This window comes from Dermacentor albipictus, unplaced genomic scaffold, assembly GCF_038994185.2.
Source record: "Dermacentor albipictus isolate Rhodes 1998 colony unplaced genomic scaffold, USDA_Dalb.pri_finalv2 scaffold_33, whole genome shotgun sequence".
NCBI lineage: Eukaryota > Metazoa > Arthropoda > Arachnida > Ixodida > Ixodidae > Dermacentor > Dermacentor albipictus.
In genome coordinates, this window is record NW_027225587.1 from 1,736,380 (window position 1) to 1,750,039 (window position 13,660).

The following is a 13,660-nucleotide window of genomic DNA, read 5'->3' on the forward strand; positions in this document are numbered from 1 at the left end:
CGTTACCAGTACAGGCAAGCGGATTTCAACGGTTTTTATTGCTGTACTTTGTGGTGTTGTGGATTCGCCAGTGCGGATCGAAGAGCACCGTTTTCTGCAGCCCTGATTCTACCATTCGGGGGTAATTATTTCACTTGTTTATGTTTTGAGCGTATGTTAATATTTATTGTTATCCTAGATGTTGGCATGCTTGAGTATGGTACCTTATGTCCGTGCTGTACGTGATGTTCGTATACAGAGTGATCATGCATTCTTATGTTTTACGGAATTTGTAGAAATCACCTGTGGCCGAGAGCATATTTCTTATCGTTGAGCTCGATTATTCAAAGAGGCGGACACTATTAGCACGTCAAATCGAAACACATCTTTAAGTAATTAGCACAAATAGAAAATTAACAACTTACCTTACTGCACATACTTCAATTCATTGTGGCCTGTAAGTGTGCAAGATACACCCACTTTAAATCAATTTCCAGAATTACACTAGTTTCGAGATATTATTTTCTCAAGAGCGAGGCGAAATAAATGGGCATTCCAGTTAATTTTGTGCTTCAATGGATAAAAGAGTGTTTTGTTACAAAAAGTAAGTATACGAACAGTGCACTTTTACGGGGAATTTAATGGCGCATATCTCCAACTGGTGTCATTCTGGAAATTGTGTCCAAGTGGATACGCCTGACAATCTCATCGGCTACAATTCGTAAATTGCGATATATGCCGTAATGTAATAAATTAGCAAGTTATAATTATTGAATTTTTTAATTAGTTGAGTATGTGTTTCGATTTTTTGTGCAAGTCATCTCCACCTTACTGAAGAATCCAGCTCAAAGACCAGAATTATGGTATCTTCAACAGGCCTTTGTAAAAATTGCATAAAATGTAAAAATTATCACCCTGCATGTGCGAAGTGCTTGCCAGTTCGCGTAAGCCCCTTTTATCTTCCATAGCGCGCTTGTAAGTAGTGTCGTGCAGTGCTTGTGCCCAATGTTGCGCATACACCTATGAAATACTAGTGTGCATGTGTCAATGTGCCGAACGCAATACAAGTACATTTATGGCGTGCTTGCACTACCAGTGCATGTTCTCAAACGCGTTGCCTCGAATGTCAGGCATTTGAACTGGTGCAAAACAACGATAACATAAAAAGACTGGCCCTCAAGCTCCTGCATTATTCAGCAGAAAAATGCTTGGGAGGTTGTCGAGTTACATCACACGCCCACATCAAAATACAAGCGAGCTCATTAGAACTCTGTTTACACTAAAGCCATTGTCAATGGCGCTAAACAATTTTACAATCATTACATGGTTTCTGCGGCTCAGGTTGAGAGCCTCTTGAGAGCTCAGGTTGACACCTTGCGCCACAGAAACTGTAGAAAAGGTTGTGATGAAGGTACACTGTGGTACTGTTCAAAGGCTGTTGATACAATCCACGTGATTTTGGTAAAGGTCACTCTTTAGTCGAACTGAGTGGATTAAAGTTATGATTGTTTTAAATTTCGCTCACTGCGTCTAAATATTTCTTTCAGATGGTGTACATGGAGATCTGCAAGTGCATTCTACATCTTGAGGGAGACGCAAGATATGCTTCCACAGTCCCTGCTGCAAGTGTTCAAATAAATGATTTCAAGTTTCTGCACCATGCTGCTCTGGCTGTGTTTATTTTCTCTGGACCAGCTGGTCCTGCGGCCAATCATATAAGGAACCAACTGTGACTTGCGACAGCAGCGAGCTGAGATCCGTGCGAGTTCTGGTCATCTTATATCCCGCTTGATGCGTACTGACACTCTGGCATTTTACCTGGACATGGCTCAACAGCAAAGTGGGTGGTCTGTGGTTTATAGCTGGAAAAGTAGCAGGAACATTTCCTGGCTCCACCTGGAACCATTGAACCTTCCAGCAGGGAAAAGGTTCAATTTCCAGCGGGAATGTCTACTGGTCCCAGCTGAGAATACAGCATATTCAGCTAGAAATTAATGGTTCCCAGCTGGAATTCGCATGCTTTCCAGCTGGGAATAAAATTCCTTCCAGCTGGAAATTGCGTCACTTCCAGCTGGAATTTTCTTAGCTGGGAAAAATTCCCTGTTTCATAATCAGGCTGGGACTGGAAATTATTTTCAACTGGGTACATTGGCAAAATGCAACCCAATCCAATGCTGGCTCTGAGTTAAAAGTGAACGTTGGTCGAATATTATGCCAGTGCAGCAGCCACTGTGTTTCTATCCTAGTACTAGCGCTAAGCCATATCGTTGCCATTATTAATGAAAGCTTTGAGCAAATGCCCTTTGCATGATAAATATTGTAAATATGGTGGTTCTACAGTAGGCTATAATGTTTGAATAATAGCGCAAGGACAGCAGAGGGGACAGAAGAGAGAACAGAGCGCTATGTTAGCGCTCAGTTCTCTCTTCTTGCAGTCATATTCAAACTTTAAAGCATGTTTCACCCAATTCTACACCCTTCTAAATTACAGTACGCATCCATTATTACCGCAAACGTTTTGCTAGCGGCATCTTTGATAGCAATTGTCCCGATACTGCCTGCGTTGAATGTAGCTAGGAAAAGTCGACAGAAATATATTATGTCAAGAAGCAGAAGTCGTCTATACATGCAAATAATAATACGAGCACACTGAAATTCAGACACTTTATAACAGTTTATTTACGAATAAATTAGCACAAGCAGGCATTTTAGGTGGACATAAATGGGTGGCGCTGGGTTCAAACAGTTTATTTACAAGCGAGCACCAAAGAGACAGCTGTCGTGAAGCTAGGTGGATGGTGGTGGTTTAGGCAGGTTCCTGAGCATAGGAATTACGAAGTAGGAATGAAGTCCTCGAACTGTCGCCGCCGAGCTCTCCGCCCACAGTCGTCAGATTGTCAGCGCCGGTACAGTGTGACAGAGGCGCCGACACAAAGGTAAAGAATGACACGAAGGTAAAAAGACCGAAATCGGTGTCGGGTCGGCCTAGTGTGAGTTAGAGTTTAGCGCCGTAACCGTTGTTTTTAAGTCGTCAACCAACTAGCTCAGCGACAAGTTTTGTTAAGCCGATTGAAAGATTTCAGGCCCTCGCCTGACTGGCCCTCCACCTTTCAATACAAACAAAGCCACGATGGATGTGCCCAACGAAAAAACGTCCAGCCAGGACAGTTCGGCATGCTGGAGTTGAAGCGACTGTGCAGAATGATACGTGCAGAAGGATGAACACAGTAGTGATGGCTAAAAGTTACAAAACAGTCAAGCAGCCTACGTGACTTAAATTGCTCCTCTGTTTAATCACAACAGGTGCATCCAGCTACAGCTCTCAACCTTCTCTGCATTGCGCAGGGACGCGGGTTATCTTTTATTGAGTCACAAACTATACAGTTACAGTTGCACTTGAGCATCTTCAGCATAACTGCGATGGCGAACATAACAGTTCTATGAATTAAATTAAATTATGGGATTTTACGTGCCAAAACCACTTTCTGATTATGAGGCATGCCGCAGTAGAGGACTCCGGGAATTTCGAACACCTGGGTTTCTTTAACGTCCACCTAAATCTAAGTACACGGGTGTTTTCACATTTCGTCCCCATCGAAATGCGGCCGCTGTAAACAGGATTTGATCCCGCGACCTCGCGCTGAGCAGCCCAACACTATAGCCACTGAGCAACCACGCTGGGTCACTTCTATGAACAGATTATACTCAAGTGTCTGACTATAATGACGGTTTTATACTTTAAATTTATTATTCTGAGAATGAGAAGTGAGATGTGAAGTGTCTGAGAATGTATACACGGAGCTCGTTAGGACAGAGGGTTTATTCGCAAACTTGATTACTTTCAGCGACTGTTTACTCATCAACAACAGCTGCATTAAAAAAATTGTGCAAGTAAATTGCGCTTTTTCTTTCACTGTGTTTTGCTTTTCGTGTTCTGACTACGGATCCAGACTGTTTTTGTAACGCTTGTTGCGAATGGACGCTCGTATGAACCCGATTCAGCGCGATATTTATTGTATAGCATATACACTGGAGTTAGGTGATACTCCATTCTTTCACTATTTTTCCTTACTGTTTTTTTTTTCAGGCAATGCCTTTATTAGCGAGTTACCTTCACTTTCCCGTGTCAGGTATCTGTTTCTAGTCTCTTTCGTGGGCCGCTCACGGAGATTGTGCACTATAAAAATGTAGGCGAGTCCCAAAGGAATAGTGCAATCTAGAGATAGAATAAACTTTAATGTCCAACGGAGACGGTGATCTAACCACCCCCCGACAATTTAAAATGTGGCCCGTTCCCCTCGCTATGTGCTGTTTAAAAATCGACGCCAATCCCGCAGACAGTGAAGCAAAAAATTTAAGCAATGCGACGCTCCTGCTACTCTCATGGCAAGATAGACTTACTCGCGAAGAAGCAACGCAGTTGTACCACATCAGAGCAGAGTCTGCGTATACCCTGGCTTGGTTATTCAAGACTGGACGATGCGTTTCCGCGCTCCGCGCCTTCTGTGGTGACATCGGCGACATCGAACATTTCATTTGGTTATGCCCGCAGTTCGACACAGAAAGAAAAGTAGTGGTTGACAGCCTGCGAAAGAACGGTGTTTCGCACAGGACCTTTGAAGACTTCGTTTTACTCTGAGGGCCTGCGGCAATCAGGAAGAGCGTACAACGTCTGTTGATTGCCTTCATGCTATACACGGGGCTCGTCGACACCTGATGAGTGTGACATAGTGACACATAGTGACATAGTGACACACATAGGAGGCACAGACGGAACAATTGTCGGCTATGTATGCCAGGCTAACTCCGCCTGCTGCACCACAACCACCACCACTACCACCACCGCTTCATTCTCACAACCAACTAGCTCAGGACGGCATTGTCTTTCACCGACGTCAACTATAGGTTGAACCACGTTCCCACTTTCTTTTGCTTTCGATTTATTTTTTAACACATTCTTTAGTCACTGGAGTTATTTTTTATTGTTGGGTTAGCAGGCTCTTCGGTAGCCCATTTTGCCACTTGTTCATCATTTAATAAACATCGATAGCTGCTGCATTTCAATGTATATGGGTGTTCCCCCAATATAAAGAGTCTATCATTTTGTCAAAGTTGCCTAAATTTTATTCATGATTAGTTACGCTTGTGGAACAACACAGGCAGTCCTCCTTTGGATTTAAGGACAATATCGAACGTCATCTCCACCTCTTGTAGTGGGCGCGTGGATTCGACAGTAAACTGCGACAATATCTTGGCAAGCACAATCTTGATCTCCATCATAACGAACTTTTGACCTGCAAGAGGTAAAAGACGCCTTCAGAGCATTTAGAGATAGGGGATCAAACGCAATACCTCTCGTGTTCTTAAGTTTAGGTTCCCGTTGCAAAGGTTCAGGCTCTTGAGGTCCTCTATTAAAATATATATCTCTATTTCTCTCTCTGGACACATACACGGAGGCCAGGAGTCATTACAGGACATTAGAAACGATCAGTTGACATCTTCCCCTCTCCTTCCGTCACCTTTCTCCTGCCTTGAATTTTAGTAACCCTACAACACAAGCCAAAATATGAACATCGCCGACAAGGCGTGATTGCGTAACTGTTTAATTGAAAAACTCAGTGCCCTTCCACTCTGTGAAGAAGGACGACCCGCGAAGCTGTGTATGTGGGCCCCTTAATGGCGAAATACACCTCCGCCGCAGGTCGGCTCCGTATTGCACTATCTTCGGGATCGGCCCACGTATGGCATGTGCTTAGCGCCTGCTTCACCTCTGCCGCCGGTCGGCCCGGCATTGCGCAATCTTTGGGATCAGCCCACGTATGTTGGAGTTTTTCGCTTACAACGACACGAAAATTTCCTTGGACGGTAGAGGTATACAGCTTCGCTGTAATTATGTTTAATACGGCGACACAGTAGTGGTGCCGGAAACACCGGAAATCTTCCTGTATTCACGGACTATTTGTATTAAGGCAAAGCTGTCTATGCCTCACTGATTCGTCCGTGAGCGCCGAAAACGCACTGCAGGATAACCAGCTTACACATCTGCGCAGAACATTGCCCACACCATGCTGCCCAGACGAACTGTATTCAACCGAAGCTTGAACTGCCTCACTCATGTCGGCGTCGGTATTGCTGTAAATAAAAGTCGCTTGACGGGTTGCGACACCACCACGCTAACCGATTCAGCCATTGTCTATTCGTCATCCGCGCCCTTTAAAGTAGGGTTTTTTATGCATGGAGAAGTAGACGCAGCGCAAGGCGCTAACCAATCACAGGCGTCCCCTCTCTTCGGAGGAGGATGAGGAAAAGAGTGTGATCGCGTGATCGCTCGATTCGCGCCCGGCGTGTCTCGCCAGCTCAGGCCCGGCAGTCACATGATGAGGCCGTGTTTGGTTCGTTCTGCCTTGAAGGAACGGCAGCAGGAGTGGACCGCGCGTGGTGCTTTCGGCCGAAGAACAGGCGGCGTTTCATGAACGGTTCCGGGAACTCAGTCGAGTAAGAGCTCGTCGTCGACGTGCCGACCTCGCCGTGAGTGAGCGCGAAGCCAGGCGTTACAACAACGAAGAGCCGCGGATCCCTCGCTTCGCTTGCACCCCTGTTCCCAGTAGGGAAAGGGTTGTCATTTAGTTAGTTACCTATATAGTCTAATTACGTGAATTGACATTACTCACGTAAATGACACTATTGCAAATTTGAAATTATCGACTCGCAGCTCTCAACACAAATCCACTAAACTAGTTTCCTGATATGTTACCGAAATTCCTCGCGAGATACATTGGTGTTCCATGCAACATTGTCCCACAATGTACGCAAAACGAAGGTTCCTAAGAAATTAATGCGTGGAAGACCAATGCATTTTGCTGTACATATAGGGTACTGCTATTTCAGAACTCGTTCATGCGCTTCAGCGTAGCTATTAAGTGGACGCACCTTCCCCACTGAGCGCCTTCAGTATTAAAACTGCAGTACTTTTTTGTAAATTAACTGCAAGTTACTTCATTCGAATTCGAAAATTAATTGGTGATTACTGCATAACTTCTGCGTCCGTATTCCAAAAAGCTTTTCGTTGGTACGTGTTGTTTGCCGATGTCCGACCGCCTTCGCTAGGCCCGACATTACGACTGACTGGAGCCCCTTACTTAGGGACAGTTTCAACATATCAACTTTCTGTGAGTATAGGTCATGATGTCAAGAAGCAGGAATCGTGTGCCCCCGAAACAACATGCTCTTGATACCTAACGCACTATTTTAATTAAGCATTTAAAATATTCGCTCAAATGCCGTTTACTAGAAGGAAGAGGCAAGTTTTAAATCAGCTGGAAGAAGTTTAGCTACATCTATGCACTGCCTATCATGCAAGCTAGATGACCGCCATGCTGCGGCTGCGCGCTGACATTAGCGCCAGGCTTAGCTTAACTAATCATCACTGCATAAGAATGTATGACAAAACTGATATTTATAGCCCCGTGTGAGATGCGTAAGTTGTAGTTCCGGTCCAGCTAGCTAGCCAGGCGTGGCAACAGCGGTGCTGACTGCTGATCCCACATTCAAGTATACATTGCATAAAAATTATGCAAATCTTACGCACTGTGGGAAACAAACGCAAGTGAAGCTGCTATGAGCCGACAAAACAAAACGGCGCATCAAAATATAAGGCCTGATTTACACAACCATCATCCGCTCCACACGATTCCGCAAGGTTTCTTCCCCTGTTACGCGTTCCTGTTTGGAATTTTACTCAGTTATTGCATTTGAATGTGCTTTGCATTTTTTCGTAGCAATTGCCGTAATCTTCATATTTAATAGTTAGAAGTCAAATTAGCTCCTGCATGTTGCATCAATTAGTGAAGCGCTAGAAAATTGTAACGCTGAGATCGCGGTTAGCATGATTTTATGGCATAAACAGCCAATCGGAAGATCATTGCCTTAAAGACCCTTATACGTTACTAGCGTGAGGACCCTGGAGTAGGTCAGCTTGCTTACCTAAGCAATTCTTTGGCCCTGCAGAGAAGGGAACGTAGCTGAAGGGGTGGCGGTGGCTGTTTTCTTCCGACATGAACCTCTCCGGTACGTACTCTTCTGGTCTATCAAATTCGTTTGGATTTCGGTGCAGGCTGTACAAGTTGATAAAGCACGAAAGACCTTTCGGCAAGATGCACCCATCTGAAGAGAACAAAGTTGTAATGCAGTTTCAACTTCCAAATTGTCAATTCCCATGTCCTTTTATCCGTTTCTTTTAAACACCCGATTCATGGCCAATACCCCACTGTGGTTATGCGCGGTGACAACTCAGTTCAACAACAATAGCGCAGGACACTTTTAACCGGTAACACCTAAAATTGGGGACACGCTAAATGAACTATCCAGATGATGATGTATGTGTCGCATTCATCACAGCATTTGACACTACGATATCGCCTTTGGCAGACAACACTGTAAAGTGATTTTGTAAGGGTGCCCTAAATCATTTTCGCAGAAGAAAAATATATATGAGCTACACAATGCATTACAATTATCCCACTCGTTCTTAAACAACTTTTTTTTGTTAATGTCACGGAGTGCGTGTGTCCCGTCAAAACCATCATAAGAGAAAAAAAAAGCTTGGTCGTCTTTTATTTTTTAGACAACGGAGATTTCGCCTTGATCTTTTCCAGTATTCCTTATGCGAGATTTATATGATTGATTTATTTGTATGAAAACGGGAGCACTAGCAACTATTGGATTACTGGCTTCTCCACAAGACAGTTTAATGAATAAGAAATGAGAACATCAGGAGACATGGTAACCTTTCGACAATAAAGCACTTTTCGCTTAATTAGAGATATCTTTAATTGCGCTAATACGGCCGCACAGTGTCTAAAGCTAGAATAGGTAGTCAGCTGCTCGCGAGTCAATCAAAAATAAATAGTGCAGTCACATTTCCGCATGCCGAGAGTAGGGAAGTAGCAGCCAAGTCAGTAGCACCTAATCATCAGAAGGCTGTAGGTTTGCAGGCTATGCATGCCCGTGTTGTGTCTGATGTTCCCAGTATGCAAGTTAGAGGTGACCTAATGACCAACTGCGGGAGTTATTTTCATTTAGTGCAAAAGCTACTTAGTTTCATATATTGTTCCAGAGGTCGACTTCACAAGGTTTTTCGTTCCTGGACACTCTGTAATTGACCAGCCGTCTTAACTGATCACACGTGCGCTAACAATATTACCCGGTACTCGTTCTTACGAACCCCTCTGGCGTTATAAATGCCTCGTACATAGAGCAGATGACACCATATTTGGAGCTGTGTCTTTCCCTAACTGATAATTAAGCTGTGATGAAAGATCAGGTAACCCATGAGGCGAAATTAGGCATCAGCTTTAGGATGCCCAGCTCATTCTTCAAACATTTAGCACCCCTCAAGTACACTCTTCAGGTTAGTTGGAATCATTCACCTAAAAAGAACGGCTGCATACATCGTTGTTTCAAAGTCAAGAAGCATTGTGACCAGCGCGTTGCTCACCGAGTGTCAAGTCTTGGTCAAGGATCTTTCCGATGTAGGGAAATGGAGGAAACATGCGCAAGGTCTCCTGAAAATGAATACAAGCAAGCTTCATAATCACCGTCTAAGAGATTCAGAGTACAAGAGTGTCTTTTTAAAGCGCCCTAAACCCGCAAATTCGTGCACTGTAAGATTCAGAACCCCAAAATAATTTCATAGCATTATTTTCCGACGTGTCATACTGCCGTTATTCAAAATGTTGCTCAAACACCTAAAACAACAGCACGAAGTACAATCTTCAAGTTCCGCGTAAATAGGGAGGATTTTTAGTGTAATGCGTTGCGGAACTATGACGTAGTTGCTCTAAATGCAACGTTGTAAATAATTACTTAACTCTCGTTTTTCCCCATTTTGTTCGTGAAATACGAGACTCGCAGTTTGTTTGTTTGTTGTTTTCGGTGAACTAAACAAGGTGCCTTGTTCGTATTGGAAAAAATTAGGGGCACAGTATGGGTAATGTGTAGGCAGCGTTCCAAGTAGCTGGGTTAAATGTGCCTTTTTACTATAGATTACGTGTGCAAGTGGTCCAGAGCGCTATTAGTGTGGTTTACGACCAGCTCAATGCTTACACCGCTGCCATAGCATAATTACAATTACAGATGAGGTAAAATTTTGCGAACATTGGAGGAATAATATGCCAAGTTTGTGCGCTACGTTAAGTGCGTGTTGATTAAACGCAGCTTTTGCAAATTTCTTTTTGTATGTATTTTTTGTAATCTTAAGCGAGCATTCGGAATAGTCGAGCTGTCGTTATGAGCTAGGTTTCCCAAATTTTCTAAAGAACTCTGCATTTGACAAACTTAATGCTTAAAAGAAATGGTCGCAGCTTAAGGGCAATGTTTTGCGATGCTTTAACATTTCTGGCTTATTTAGAGGCGTTACTAATAATGATTATACACTGTGTTTTGTGGGCTTTTTATGCGTGATACGCAGATGTATGTTGGGTTCCCCTGGCGTACTGAGTGAGCTAAACGAGGCAGCTACCTTATGTTTCGCAATAGTGAGGCCGAGGTAATGGGTGATGTGTAGGCAAAGTTCAAAATGGGTGAGTAATTGGCGATGGGGTAATAAATTACGTATGCAAGCACTCTAGAGTGGCATGAGTGTGTCTCACGAACGGGGCAGAATTCAGCCCGTTGCATTGGTTGAACTACAAATGCCAGGGAGAATAAATTTAGCGAAAATTCGTGGAACGCTATAAGAAAAATCTCTGTGCGAAGGTAAATGTGTTGGTCCAAACGCATCTTTTGTAAAGAAAATGTTTTCATCAAGTTTCAGAATTTGTGACACGGCCGCTGTCAGCGGCTTTCCGTTGTCCCAACATAGCTGTAGGTTGCAACATGTTTATATTTCGTGGGAATGGGAGGAGTGATCATGCTGAGTGCGATGTCTGAGAATTTTTTTGCGTCCTTGATCTGGTAAGAAGTTTCGCAAATAATTACTGAAACCTCTATTCTCCTCCTCTCCTCTACAATACGGGTTCGAAGGCCTTACATGCAGGTATCCAGAGAAAACGCGGGCAAGGCGGGAGATGGAAATTGAAGACGATGGGCAAAACGAAAACAAGCCAAAAGCGGGACCCAACGTTTCGACAAGTGAACTTGTCTTTTTCAAGGTGACATATGCTCTCCTCGGCACAGTGTATATAGGTACGGTTGTTCAAAGGGGAGAGAGGGCAAGGCGGGGGGCGACGCAACTACCGAGGGTGTGTTAGCGGTGATCGATGGTGTAGAATTGAAAAGAAAGGCACACACCTTTCTTTTCAATTCTAAGCCCTCGCCGATAACGTTGCCTCGTCCGCTCGCATTACCCCCTCCCCCCTTTAGCAGAAGCCTACTTATACAGGGCGTTTCAGGGAACCCTTTCAAAAATTCTTAAAAAGGTTGCCTGTGGCTGATATCTGGCGCAATTCTAGTTCATAAGGTGGTCTACTCGAAGCGGCGCACGCTACTTGCACGAAAAATTGAAATACGTAATCGACGCATTAACAAAAATTTAATAATTAAAATTTTAACTAATTACATTATGGCCCACATTGCAATTTACAAATTCTAGCCGTGGTGTTCGCAAGGTGGTTTCACTTGGACCGAATTGTCAGGAAGACACCAGTTTCGAGATATAAATTCCTGAACTTTACTAAGAAATGCATTGGCGTTGCTGTTACTTCCCTGCTTTAATGCATAAAACGACGTTTTGTTAAGAAAGTAACTGGAACACCATGTCGCCTGAAAGCGGACGGCGATACAGAGACAAAAAAATTACCGACGATTACGTTACTTCCTAATGCGAAATTTGAGCGCAGCAAATAAGCTGTTTCACCTTTTCGATAGATTGAGGCAAAGAAATCGAGCAACACATGTATGCGCTATCACAGAATTTTTTTTTCACACGTATTCCTTTAACAAAGACTCCACTAACAGTTCTTGCCGCACAGGGCGAACGGCAGCGGCAATTTCGGCTCGGGCGGTGCACATATACAGATCCGCCGCCACCGATCTGGCTCTCTGATTGCCACCGCACAGGGGTTGCATTGGAGGAGGAGCGAAGAAAGGAATTAAGTTCGAGCCGGCGCTTTGACAACCGGAGACTCGCAAGAAGAGGGGGGAGGGGGGCGGCGTGTACACCCAGCGGCAAACGATGGGGGCAGAAGCGCGCGCAGCAAGCGGACAACACGATAAAGGGAGGAGGGAAGAGATAGCAGCGACTGACTGATGCCGCTGACGCCGATAGTGAGTCAACCCCAGCTGCGGAGTTGGTTTCAGGGACAACGCCGCCGATGCCGACACAAACAATATGATACCCTCGCTTCCGCAGCGCGAAGAACCAGGTCTAGCCGTGGGAAGGTGGTCACGTATTCGTCGACGTGCCGGGGCCTACGTGAAATAACCGGCGCGTCGGCAACTGAAGAGCACCCTATCCGCCACACAAGAACAGGGGGGGGGACCCTTTCCTCCTCTTTCTGCATGGCGGCGACGGTGTTCTATGCAGTCACGTTATCTTGACTCTCTAGCGGCGTCGGCGGCATCCAGCGGTATCAGTCGGTCGCTGCTAGCGCTGGGGGGATGAAAGGGGGGCGGAGCAGGTTACGAGGCCGACGACAACGCCGACGACGACGCGAAACCCAGGAACGGACGCCAAAGAGCTGCGCTCTAAAAAAAAAAGAACGACGCAAGACAAGCCTCCAACAAACAAGCGCTGCCGTCATATGAACTTTAACCTACTGGCCCAAGTTTGCACCTGACTGCACTCCAGTGCTTGACTGTCAAACAGGCAACAGAAAGAACCAGTTTGACAGACTATCTAAAATACCTAATATGTTCTACGATTGTGACTGTGAATGAAAAGGGAAAGCGACATCCTACTTTTATGCAGCACTCCATGTACTGTAGACGTTTCAGATCTTCCTGTGTGCATTCCGTGTTTGCACGGTCTCCGAAAACGAAGTCCAATTCTTCCTGCACCTTCCTTTGTATGTCCACATGCAGCCCCAGGATATAGATGGTCCAGCTGATCGCACACGTGCTAGAATCACTGCCCTGCAATAATTGTTTAGTACAAGCGATATCAGGGTCGGTCTGCCAAAACTATGACTACATTTTTCAGAGCAGAACGCAACGACGCCTTTTACAAGGAATTGTGTCTCGCTCAAAAAAGGAGAGAAAAAAAAACCTACTGGTCTCCATCCATAACCAGTTTACCCGAGTATTTTACTACTGTTTACAACTAGCGATTCTACAGCCCGCTTCATACGAGATCGCATACCAACTGCTTTTAAACCGAGTCAATACATTTATAAAACAGTCTCGCCAGCGTACTCTGTTTGAGGATTTCCAGGAATTCTACAGACATTTACGTTATCTAAGCCAAAATTTTATCACGAAAAGTATTAAGAAGTCTGTATGCAAAGAAGTGTCTGTTATGCGACCTAACAAGTGGCTAACAAGTGGCAAGTACCTAGTAACAAGAGCTTAATAACAATGCAAAGGACATCGTTACCCTACCATACAATAATAGTAGAAACAGTTTTATTATTTGCATAGTCAATATTATGAACTTAAATGCGTGCATAAGTTGAGACGCAAAACAGGCATGAACAGCTCTTTCATCTGTACAGTATATACGGCTATGATATATGAAGAATACAGC

At 44.5% G+C, this 13,660-nt stretch overlaps 1 protein-coding gene across 1 annotated transcript in view; it reads right to left on the minus strand.

Annotated features, from left to right (window-relative positions):
• Positions 1–4,905: 4,905 nt before the first annotated feature.
• Positions 4,906–13,660, minus strand: part of LOC139052771 (cytochrome P450 4V2-like) — a 28,216-nt gene continuing 19,461 nt past the window's right edge. The window contains exons 8-11 of the mRNA XM_070529850.1: positions 12,877–13,050; positions 9,476–9,542; positions 7,963–8,142; positions 4,906–5,273 (exon numbers count right to left, since the gene is read on the minus strand). Coding sequence (XP_070385951.1) covers positions 5,113–5,273; positions 7,963–8,142; positions 9,476–9,542; positions 12,877–13,050 — 582 coding nt within the window. The 3' untranslated portion in view covers positions 4,906–5,112. The remainder of the gene's footprint in view (positions 5,274–7,962; positions 8,143–9,475; positions 9,543–12,876; positions 13,051–13,660) is intronic.